This window comes from Lissotriton helveticus, chromosome 11 (genome assembly GCF_964261635.1).
Source record: "Lissotriton helveticus chromosome 11, aLisHel1.1, whole genome shotgun sequence".
Taxonomy (NCBI): Eukaryota; Metazoa; Chordata; class Amphibia; order Caudata; family Salamandridae; genus Lissotriton; species Lissotriton helveticus.
Window position 1 is genome coordinate 1,053,513,478 of NC_136072.1, and position 12,824 is coordinate 1,053,526,301.

The following is a 12,824-nucleotide window of genomic DNA, read 5'->3' on the forward strand; positions in this document are numbered from 1 at the left end:
TGCTGCACTGCCATTCCTCTGAATGCCCTGTCATTCTCTCCACTACCATCGCAGCTCAGGCGACTAACTCCTCCAGTTTGCTACTGACTTGTGCCTCACATGGCTGCACCCATTCTGAATCCACTTCCTGGTTCAGGCATCAAAGACCATGCCAGAAGTTATTGCAATGTGATGCCTTCTGCATGTGAACCGGTGAGTCTTTGCACAATAGGGGGAACCAGCACCACAAATAGATCCCCACACATAGGGGCACATTAGTCTGGCGGGCCGCCCTCCGCAATGCCAAAAATTCATGCTGTGCTTTTCAATGCACAACGTGACAGGCACCCCTTGGTGCCTGCCACGTTGTACATTGAAATGCAGGGGGGTACCATAGGTACCCCCCATGTGCACCCCGCACCCCCGGAGTCCGTAGGGGCCCGCAACGGGCACCCCAAGCAGACTATGCATGCCTTTCCGTGGCGGCAATGCCGCCACAGAAAGGCATTTCCAAAGCCACATTCTAATATGGCTGGCCCCATATTGAACCCTTTTCCACCCTGTCGACATGTCGACTGGGCAGAAAAGCGGCAGACGGTCTTTCTGTCCGTCACGGACCCCCCCCAGCCATTGTAATATGGAAGGGGGTTTCATTTCTGAAAGGATGGCGGGCGGATCGCCCAACCACCCGCCATCCTAATGGTGCCCATAGTTGCATCAAGGAAGGTGACTGAGTCCTGGAACTCGTGTGATAAAGACTCAAGTGATACAAACTTGATAGTATGCTGTCGACCTACCCGGCACAAAGCTGGACTGATCAGGTCGGATGATGCTAGGAAGGAGCGGCAGTAATCTGTCTGCAGTGAGTCAAGCTACAATGGTATTGTCAATGGTGATCATTGACAGAGGTCTATATGACTCACAGGAATTGGCTGGTTTATAAGGCTTAAGAAATGTAACTTTAAGCACCACTCTCCCCAACAAGGGTAACCATCCACTGTCCATGGCCTCTTCATGTATAGGATGTAGATGCAGGGCATAAAGCTCAGTGTATTCTTTATAAAATTGGACAGTAAGGCTATTTAGCGCAGGAGCTTTCACACTAGGAATCCTGTGAATCACCTGGAATGTCCTACACACCAAAGGGTACATCCAGGCATTACCTGCGAGCAATGTCTAGCCACAGAAATTAGATGGAATCCAGGGACTTTCCTGGGGCTGTGAGGGAAAGCATGACGGCAAATCTCTGGAACTGGGAGTAATAGTGCAGCACTACTGTCGTTAAATCGCTGGTGGTATAGTAGCATTGATTGTCATCATCCAAGATTTCGGTGACGTATGTATCACGCTTGACAAGTCTGAGCAGTAAGGCTATGGTTTTGGCAGCTCTGTCACTCTCCCCATACCTTCTAGTCATAGCGTCCCTGGGCAGGTAGTATGACTCCCTCTCAGCCTCCCCTTGGTATTCAGATAACATGCTGCAGATGGCTGCGTACAAGTGTTTGGGCATCACCAGTGACAGGGAAATTCGTTTTCAACTCCCCTTGCTCATGTTCCAAGCAGGCCAAGCATGTTACTATATCCCGCAGCACACCCAACTGTTTCGACATGCAGGCTCCAGATAAAAAGGCTATCAAGGCCTCCCATTGCAGGCCCGGGGAGTTTACAGATCCTGAGTTAATGGGAAAGAGTTTGGGTATAGTCACTCTAATATGGGCCAGGAAAGAGGGTCCCTAAGCGCCTTTGGTGGGAGCTGCCAAGCAAAGGCAAGGCCTACCCCCCTGTCAGGCAGGTTGAGACTCAACGACCCTAGGGCATTGTTGGAGAGCATGACAACCTTTTACTCCACCTCCTTGACCTAAGCTCCCATATCTCCAGATACCAGCCATTAATTAATGTGTGACAAGGTCCCATGAGAGGTCCTAATACAGGTGATGGCAATCTTCTCACCATGGCACTTGCGCCAGATATCACACAGTGCCTGGTGCTTCATTATAGCTTGGAGTTGGAGGCCGCATGAGGTTGGGGTCTTTGCAGAGTCTGTGATTAATCCAGTGTAGGATTTAGCACAACGCTAAAGACTCCTTCCCAAATTATTGTGGAACATTCAGGCCTAATACCTTATGCAGACCAATAGGAAGAAGTCAGGGAAGTCATTGTTAGGACCATATATGCAAAAGAGAGTGATTTTCTTGTCCTCAAGGATACCAGGTAGTATAAAATATTGCCCCTCTCAGTCTACAAGTTCATGGAGGGCTCGCCATCTCTTCCCTTTCAATATAACAATTGAAACTCACCTGGCAAAGGCTGAGTACATTGCAATATGGTTTTTACTAATCCAGCCAGATCAGAGCCTAGTGCAAGAGTGCTCGGCGGGGTGACGCTCCTGGAGAAAGCCAAAATCTACTTTGTGTCTCCTGATATAGGTGAATATGACCTCTGGTCACCCCACATGCCGCACGGCTCCCCCTGTGCCTCCGTGACCCCCTCCTGCTGCCTGGAGCCCGCCGCTCGTGTGCCCCTGCCCCTGGGACTGGTATTGTTGTTATCGTAATTGGCATTGTTTCTGTTGCTGTTTTCTGTCGCTGTATTTTGTATTTGTTATTTGTGGCTCCTGGCTGCCCCTTGCGCCCCTTGACCCCCCCGCCCACGCCGCTGCTCCCCTGCCCGTTTTTCCTTCTGTAATCCCTTCCCTCGCCCATTGGCCGCCCCGCTCCTAGCTGCTCCTCCCTCCCACTTGTCCTCTTATGGAGGAAGCCGCGCAGCAGTGGTTGTGACCTGACCTCTGGTCACCCCACACGCCGCACCGCTCTCCCTGTGCCTCTGTGACCCCCTCCTGCTGCCTGGAGCCCGCCACTGGTGTGCCCCTGCCCCTGGGACTGGTATTGTTGTTATCGTAATTGGCATTGTTTCTGTTGCTGATTTCTGTCGCTGTATTTTGTATTTGGTATTTTGTGGCTTCTGCCTTCCCCTTGCGCCCCTTGACCCCCCCCACGCTCCCCGCCGCTGCTCCCCCGCCCGCTTTTCCTTCTGTAATCCCTTCCCTCGCCCATTGGCCGCTCGGCTCCCGCCTCCCAGCTGCTCCTCCCTCCCACTTAGCCTCTTATGGAGGAAGCCGCGCGGCCCCAGCCGATGCCAGGGCACCCGACTGAGGTACGACACCGCCACCCTCACCGCATTCAACACCGGTCGACCTGCCGCCTGCCACCGAGCCACCCCGGGGCGCACCCACAGACCCTTCACCTGCCGAGCCTGCAAATTCACCTGCCTCCAAACCTGCACCCCGCCCACCGAACACAGCAACGACAACAACAACCACCTCAAATGCATCCTACTCAACACCCGCTCCGTCCACAAACACGCCGTCGAACTCTGGGACCTCCTGGACACAACTGCACCAGACGTCGCCTTCCTCACGGAAACCTGGATGAACTCCTCCTCGGCCCCCGACATCGCCATAGCCATCCCAGATGGCTACAAGATCACCCGGAAGGACCGCATCAACCAGACTGGAGGAGGAATCGCCATCATCTATAGGAACACCATCAGCGTCACGACTAACGCCGAAGACACACTCACCGCCGCCGAACACCTACACTTCCAGATCCACACCGACCCCCAGACCACCCTCCATGGAACACTCATCTACAGACCCCCGGGCCCACGGACACAATTCAGCGAAACCATCGCCGACTTCATCAGCCCGCACGCCCTAGCCTCACCAGAGTACATCCTCCTTGGGGACCTGAACTTCCACCTAGAGAAAAACAATTACAACAACACCACCACCCTGCTCGACAACCTCGCCAACCTCGGACTCAAGCAACTGGTGGACACGCCCACCCACCTCGCCGGCCACACGCTCGACCCCATCTTCACCGCCAGCAACCACGTCTCCTTCAGCCACTCCACCGGACTACACTGGACCGACCACAGCTGCATCCACTTCACCTTCAAGAAGACCACCTCCCACCACCAGACGCTACAGACCCCCCGCAGATGCTGGAGCAAAGTCACCACTGACCAACTGACCACATCACTGAGCCAGAACCCACCTATCAACACCCCCGACGCCAACGACGCAGCACACAATCTCGCACAGTGGATCTCCAACTGCGCCGATGACCTCGCCCCTATGAAGAAACCCCCAGGCAAGACTAGCAACAAAAAAAAACGCATGGTTCACAGATGCCCTCACAATCGCAAAGAAATCATGCCGAACCCTCGAAAAAGCCTGGCGCAACAAACGGACAGCAGAAAACATGACAGCCCTCAAGAGCGCCACCCGCGAATACCACCAGATGATCCGCACCACCAAAAGGATATCGTTCAAAGAGCGTCTGGACAACAACGCCCACAACAGCAAGGAACTCTTCAGCATCGTCAAAGAACTTTCCAACCCCAGCACCAGCAACAACATCACACCGTCGCAAGACCTCTGCAACTCCCTCGCCACATTCTTCCACCGCAAGATCACTGATATACACGACAGCTTCGGACCCCAGACTACGCCTCCAACCACCAAACCAATGCCCCCACCACCAGCCTCAACGCATGGACCCCCATCAGCACTGAAGACACCACCCGCGTCATGAACACCATCCACTCCGGCTCCCCCTCCGACCCATGCCCTCATCACATCTTCAAAAAAGCCGAAAACCATCATTGCACCCCACCTCCGGAACGTCTTTAACAGCTCCTTCACGTCAGCCACCTTCCCGGGATGCTGGAAACATGCAGAAATCAACGCCCTTCTAAAGAAACCAACAGCGGACCCCAAAGACCTCAAGAACTTCCGCTCCATCTCCCTTCTCCCCTTCCCGGCTAAAGTCATCGAGAAGACCGTCAATAAACAGCTGACTGCATTCCTCGAAGAAAACAACTTGCTCGACCCATCCCAGTCCGGATTTCGAGCCAACCACAGCACCGAGACCGCCCTCATCGCAGCCACCGATGACATCAGGACCCTGATGGACAACGGAGAGACAGCCGCTCTTATCCTCCTAGACCTCTTGGCAGACTTTGATACCGTCTGCCACCGCACCCTAATAACCCGCCTCTACGACACTGGGATCCAAGGAAAGGCCCTGGACTGGATCACATCGTTCCTCTCCGACAGAACCCAGAGAGTCCGCCTCCCTCCCTTCCGCTCCGAGGCCACCAAGATCATCTGCGGTGTACCCCAAGGCTCCTCACTCAGCCCAACCCTCTTCAATATCTACATGAGCCCCCTCGCCACCATCGCACGCAAACACAACATCAACATCATCTCCTACGCCGACGGCACCCAACTGATACTCTCCCTCACCAAAGACCCTCTCACCGCCAAAGCCAACCTCCAGGACGGAATGAAAACGTTGCAGAATGGATGAAGCACAGCCGTCTGAAGTTCAACTCGGACAAGCAAGAGGTCTTCATCCTCGGACAATCCCCATCTGCTTGGGACAACTCCTGGTGGCCCACCACGCTGGGCACCGCACCGACACCCACAGACCACGCACGAAACCTGGGATTCATCCTGGACTCCTCCCTCACGATGACCAAGCAAGTCAACGCAGTCTCATCCTCATGTTTCAACACCCTGCGCATGCTCCGAAAGATCTTCCGGTGGATCCCCACCGAAACCAGAAAGACGGTCACCCAGGCCCTCGTCACCAGCCGACTGGACTACGGAAACACCCTGTACGCAGGAACCACAGCCAAACTTCAGAAACGACTTCAACGCATACAGAACGCCTCCGCACGACTCATCCTCGACATGCCTCGCCACAGCCACATATCCGCCCACCTGAGAAACCTGCACGGGCTCCCCGTCAACAAGAGGATCACGTTCAGGCTGCTCACCCACGCACACAAAGTGCTCCACAACATGGGCCCCGAATACCTCAACAGCTGCCTCTCATTCTACACTCCCACCCGAGAGCTCCGCTCCACCAGCCTTGCCCTCGCCAGCGTACCACGGATTCGCAGAACCTCCACCGGAGGAAGATCGTTCTCCTACCTAGCAGCTAGGACATGGAACTCCCTCCCCGCACACCTACGACTGACCCAAGACCATCTCACGTTCAGGAAACACCTCAAGACCTGGCTATTTGAGCAGTAGTAGGCACCACCCCCTTCCCCCAGTGCCTTGAGACCCTCACGGGTGAGTAGAGCGCTTTACAAATGTATTGATTGATTGATTGATTGATTGAATATCTGTTGGGCCTTGCGTGGGTCTCCCATGCCACAGACTTCTTATCACATTAATGTGACCCAGAGCATTTGTTCATTCGTAATGACAGGGCAGAGTGCAAACTCAAGAGGGCATCTCCCCCTAGCCACGCCAACTCCACCCCCCCTCCCAGACCCACATCAGCATCCCAAAAAGCACTAGGGAGGTCCCTCCTGCATAGGTTAATGTACGGTAACAAAGCAGTTACTGAATTAACAGTATCCCCCCTGCCTCACCTACTTCAGCCCTCCCAACCGGTTGAAGATCCTGCCCCCATATAACCTAACAGACAAAAACATCAAACATTGCCTACAGAAGAACCAGTTGGGCTTTAGTGGAAACCACACCAGACGTGCTCAGAGAGCTGGCGGGAACACCATTCCACGAAGGGACGGGTGACCCGGACAGTCAAGAAAGGGCACTCATTACAGCTCTGGACAAAGTAGTGTTTCAAATGAGGGCAGACAGGTCATCAAAGAGTGCAGGCACATATTTTTTGCAACTCAGCCTCGGGAGCACCTTTATCGGTCCTCGCTATCCCTGGGTTCAAAGCAGGCATAGACCCAGTTTCAATCGCCAGGTAGGGTAAGCGTAACTCCCTGAGGAGGGGCCCTCACCCAAGGACTGTTGGTTGTGCATACTTGCACAAACGCATACATAGTAGAAGACAAACGCATACATCCAGTACGAAGTTAGTGGAATAGTGTGAGGGGGATGCAGGAGAAGTCCCTCACCAAAGACGCAAATTGTTATTACTGAGGTGGTTGCTGCAATCCTCTGCATTGAGGCTGTCTTCGGGTGCAGATTTTTTAACATGCTTGTGCCCAAATTTCAAACCCAGATTAGAGTCTGCGAAGAAGTGGGTCTTCACCTGAGTAACAGCCCTTAGGTTTGCCAGAAACAGGAGGGCATAAGGCAACCCACTTTACAAGCATTCGCTTTGCAGGGAAGAAGTCACAACGGGCACTCTGGACTGCTGGGTTGAAGTCCAGATAGCTATAGACTGAAAGCTTGTTTCCCTGGTGTTGGATGTCCCCCAGCTCTCTGGAGAGTCGCAATATCATATCCTGATCCCTGTAGTGAATGAGGCGGGCTATGGTTGTGCGTGCCGTGCCCTAGGTGGTGGCTACAGACCCGATAAATGATAGGCACGCTCAATCCACATAGACTGGCGAGGTGGTCGCAGAAAAAGGAACAAAGCAAGTCCTCAATGTAAAGTTAAATGTTCATCAGGGCGGTGGATTCCATCAGGGCCAGGATCCTCCCAGTCCACCCAACACAGTGAGGATCTCAGTCTGGACGGATCACTGTAGTCTGCAGAGCCTCCTTAAAAGGCAGCAATCTTGTGATTACTTGTTGAACTTGGGTCATGCGCGTTCCCCAGTAGGGTCGATATATTGACCCAAAAGACGAGGCTGGCTTAATCAATATCCAACTTGCCTAGTAATGTTGAATATGTTTGTCAATGCACTTTCGAGTAACGTGGGATCATATAACTAGAACGTTCATGAATCCCTAGTTTCGTTTGAATTGACAAGGAGATTCGGTCTCCTGATGGACTATTAGTTGATTGTAGTGTGCACCCATACTCAGCGAAGAGTGAACATTTGTGTTGTGCCCTGGAAGTAGGCATTTTGCATGGGGAAGCTTCACTAGTAGATGCTGCTTTGGACAAGGATTAAAAATCTGTTTTGCGATATGAGTCTGGCGTCATTTATCACAGTGTCCATTGCCTTCCTTTGTAATTTACCGAAAATGTATTTACGATGGAAGATGGATGGAGGTGGGAAGAACCCCATGTTCTAAAGTAATCTTCTTATCCGAAGTTCATAGTGGAAGTGTTCACTGAGCATGATATAAGTACTCCACTCCAAGACTATATTATCATATTCTTTCAAGTGGTGGGCTACTTGTATATCTGGAAATATTGTAGACTGTGCATATTATTGCTTAGGTACCTATATTTCAGTGTACTACTTTGATGGAAATCTTTTTTTGTGAAAACTAATGTTTAATAGGTTATTTTACTTCAGGCACTGTGTTTTTATTAAGTAATTTTACTTTAGGTATTATGTTTGTAAATCAAATCTGCCTATTCATCCCCAGGCTTTGGTAATTTTCTTGAAAATATGTGGCCAATAAAGTGTACGTTTGTTTGAATTTCATGTTGTTATCTTTTTTCTTCACTATCTCTCTTCCAGGTCTTGGAACTCTGTGCCAATGAAATTGACAGCTTGAAAGATCTGTGTTGTAATCCCCCAAAAGGAATTCAGCATTTAGGGCTTGGATATAACAGAATTTTCTGCCCATCAGAAAGCAGATATCTTACTGGACGTTACTGGTAAAATGTCTTATTCACAGTCTCGGCGTGCCAAATAACGTAATTTGACCTCATTATGTTTGCACCGTTCAGGCTACTCATCAACTTATTTTGATTCCTTTGTATACCATCCAATATGTCAATTATTCCTTAGTGCCTTGTTTGAGATATATTATTACAAGCAAGTAGTTGCAGAAAAAACATTATTGATTAGGTAGCCTATGTTAAGTGATCAATCTCTTGCCCTCAGTGGTGAGAAGGTGTCTGTTCAATTCTTGTTTTTGTCTTCAAATAGGAGTCAAGTTGGCACAATTAATCTGTCTCTTGGACAATAGATCTTTTTTCTAAGGAAAGTGTGTGTAAGCCAGAGTTCCACATATGGGCTTAGACAGGCGATACGCACTGTGTGCAACAAGAGATTAGTTGTGGGAGTGGGAAATGGCAGCTCATTATGAGCATTTATGTCCCACCCATCTCTATAAGAGCAGACAAGTTCAGTTAATTGTTGCCAATAGTACAAGCATGGAATCCATTTCACATTGTCATAAATGATCAAATGAACATTATGGCCTAGACAGATGTGGGCCCTTTAAAGTGATAAGGTTCACAATGCTGCAGGCACTGGCACATTGTAAATGTGACCTTGGGGAGAGCATGCAGTGGTTCATGTGTCTTCTCTGTGCTACTCCCACTGTCCTCAGCCTGAACAAACAGAGTTTAGACTGGTAAGTTCAGAAGAGTACACAGTATGTGATTTCCACCTGCTCTTTGTAGGCACTAAGCAATCCAGGCTTTGCAAGAGCAAAAACAGTTGCAAAACATTTGTACATTCCCTTGCGAACCACGAGGGGAGGTGAACAGCTCTTGGCTCCCTGTTTCCTAATTTTTTCATTTTCAAGTGATTGCAATGCTTGCATTGTCTGGGCCTCATTTATGAAAAGTGACGCATCGCTGCGTGAAAACAGCGATGCGTCACTTTTCACTGCGCTCTCCCTGCGACATGATTGATGAGTCATATTTATATTATGACGCATCATGTCGCAAGGAGTTACAGATACGTCAGTATTTCTGACGTATCTGTAGGCGTAAAAGTGACGCATTGCTGGAGTGTGTCACAAAAGTGACGTAACTCCAGCAATGCTTCCTTTCACATGGGGAAAGCCCCATGTGAAAGGGCTTGCGTCAGTCTTACGCCTGCTGTGAGGCAGGCGAAAGATTTTGACGCAACAGCGTCCTAAAAGTGACGCAGTGAAATCTCATAGATTTCACTGCGTCACTATTACGAGGCTTTTTGCGGGTGAACGCCCCCTCTGCATACATTATACCTGACGCAGGTATAATGTAGCGCAGGGCTTTACAAAGTGACGCATCTGCTTAGATGCGTCACTTTGTAAATAGTGCGCATCAAGAGGCATGTTTTACGCCTCCGATGCGTCACAAAAAGTGACGCATCGGAAGCGCAAAACTCACGCAAGGCCTCATAAATGAGGCCCTATGTTTGTAATGGCCTCTGTGAATCCTAATTCCAAAATGTGAATTGCAAGTTCAGGTTTTGCAGAAATAGCCATGACTTTGCAAATGCAGTCTTTTGCGGATCCGGCCCCATGACTGGAAAACTATACAGCCCTTAAAATGGTTTTGCAAAATTAGATTTATAGCTCCCAGATTGATTATGTTCTAAGCTAAATTCAGGTAAAAGAATAAACGTGTAAACATACAAGGAGTCTTTTATGACATAATATTCTTATTAGATAGACATAGTAAAACACCAGGGAATGGAGTAGTGCATCTCTTTAATGTTTATCCACAGTGTTATTCGCACATTCATTGCTTTTAGTAAGATTAGAGCATGAGTGAGATAATCCCCAAAATGTACTAATTTTCAAAGACGACTTTGGGAGCATAAGCATCACAAATGGAAAGATACTTGGATGAAGTCCCATGTGGCTAAATAACTAATACATAGTCATAGCTGAGTGAGACATATTGTGTGAAAATGTAGATACTGGCGGCATCTCCACACTTGTCACCATTTTCAAAGGAACAGTAATATCGAAAATATTACTCCGTAACCTGATCTTCCCTTTCTATTTGAAATCTCTTTAACTCTGATTAATGGTCTAATTTGATAACGGTAGGCAAACATAGCAACTTAAATATATCATTCAAGGCTCTGGATGACTGAACTGCCCTCTGCAAATTCTGCAAAGATACAATATGGAACATCTTTGTTAAAGAATACTTGATCCTCCATTTTTCTATGAATCTTCAATATGGTGGTTATTGTATTTCAGAATCTATTGAAATGCTTTGCCGTGGACATAGCAGTACTCAAAGCAAACAAAGTAATCAATGCCCTGCTTGATGATGAGCTTTACTTGCATTGCAGATTTCTCAACCACGGACTTAATCTTGCACAATTAACTTCATACGTATCCAACATGCTTCTTGTTACGATAATTCCAGTGTTCTTGAAAATATCTAGATGCTCTGCTACAGGTGGATCATGATACCACAGAAGACACAATTGTTGCTATAATACATCAAAGATCCAGACCTTACCTTAGTAAAACAATAATCGATCATCCTGGTTAAACAAAGGTTGATGCCTTCCGTAGTCTGAGCATTAACAGATTTTGAATCTAATTTGGACAATTTTCCCCATTAGTACTAGCCAGCAACTTCTCTGTGAGTATTGGACATTGCATGAATCCGTAGCATCTAGCTGAAAGTGCATTTGATTCAAAACTCTGCTTTGGTTTTTAGTTTCCAGGGTTAAAATGTTTTGTGAAATCAAATCTTGCAAAAACGATGCTCAATTAGTCTGTCTTTGGTTAAAGGCATAGTCTCCTTGAAAACTTAAAAAATCCAAGATACTTATTTTCATATTAGAATAATGAAGATGCTCTGTAGTCAAGTAGCAAAAGCAAACCTGATAGTGTACCTCTGGTCATACATAGTGTATATTTAAATCAATGTGTTGATATGCCATGAGGTGAAATATAGGTTTAATCAAAGTAGGGTTGTCACCTTTTTTACCATGCCCAGCGCAATGGCAAGATTGATTTGCTTATGGTTGCTCCCGTCTGGAGCAGTGCAGTACGCAAAGACCACAAACACCACACGCGTCTGACATTCGGTGAGACTATTGCATGTGTTCCATCCATCATCCTTTTTTTTTTTTATATAGCGCGAACTAGACCCGAATCAGGTATCAGAGCGCTTTACATAGCCCCAGTTACGTTACATGAGGACACACTTGCATTTTTTTTTTTTTTTTTTTTTTAGGCACGGGGAGGTTAAGTGATTTGCCCAGAATCACAGGAGGTTTTTGGCGTCGTTGCCGAGACTCGAACCCAGATCTCCAGGTCCGAGGTCGAGCGCCTTAGCCGTTAGGCCAACCCCTCTCCCCTTTGTTGTCTTCTCTGATGACACTTCTGATGACACTTCTGGCATTCTCAGGACCTCCAGTAAAAGTACCTCTTTGCTGCATGTTGTTGGCTGTAGGTGACATTTATGCATGGTGGGCTCATGTTCCCTCTCCTCTACTCCCATCAGTGATTGTAGTCGCTCTTTACTCTGGGGTTCAGTTTCAATCTCCTTACTGCCTTGTAATCCACATAGCTCTTATATCTCATGCTGAGATTCATTGACCTCTGGTACTGCTGCAGGCCTCTCCTAGTCACCTTTTACAGCCAGATACAATGCAGTGACCTCAGTTTAAAGCAGCAGATTGCAAAGTGTTTTCTCTCAAAGGCATTGTCAGACTGGAGCCTCCTTTTCCTACAACTGTTTTGAGTCATTATGACAAGCCTACTGGTGGTCCCGACCTCCCCCATTTCTGAACAAATTGGGACGCTACTTTTCTTTTCTCCTTCCTTTAGTGCTCTCATGCTTCCTGAGCCCCCTTCCACCCTTAGCTGAGTAGCCGGGAGTGGACAGCTCAGCTTGTGGCGCCGTGGACCCACTCTGGGGCATATGTATCAACAACCTGATTTGCGATTCTCAAATAGCGATTTTTTAGAAATCGCTATTTGAGAATCGTAAATAGGGATGTATGTACAAAATCGCAATTTTTTGCAATTTCTTAGTATTCCCTAATTGCGATTAGCAAATTGCGAATCGCAATTAAGGAATACTTTCCCATTCATTTCTATGGGCCGGGAGGCCCATAGGGATGAATGGGAAGTTATTCTCAATTTGAGAATCGCAAATTGAGAATAATTTCAAGGGTGCAGGTGTGTCCAAAGGACACCCTGTTGCACCCCCTCAAACTTGAAGTTGGTGGTAATTTGCTATTCCTTAAGGCCA

General features: G+C 48.4%; 1 protein-coding gene across 2 annotated transcripts in view; it reads left to right on the forward strand.

The window, feature by feature from the left end:
- LRRC43 (leucine rich repeat containing 43) overlaps positions 1-12,824 on the forward strand; it is a 265,731-nt gene that overhangs the window by 78,993 nt on the left and 173,914 nt on the right. For both annotated transcript variants that reach the window (XM_078667557.1, XM_078667556.1), the window contains exon 4: positions 8,395-8,534. In XM_078667557.1, the coding sequence (XP_078523683.1) occupies positions 8,395-8,534 (140 nt within the window). The remainder of the gene's footprint in view (positions 1-8,394; positions 8,535-12,824) is intronic.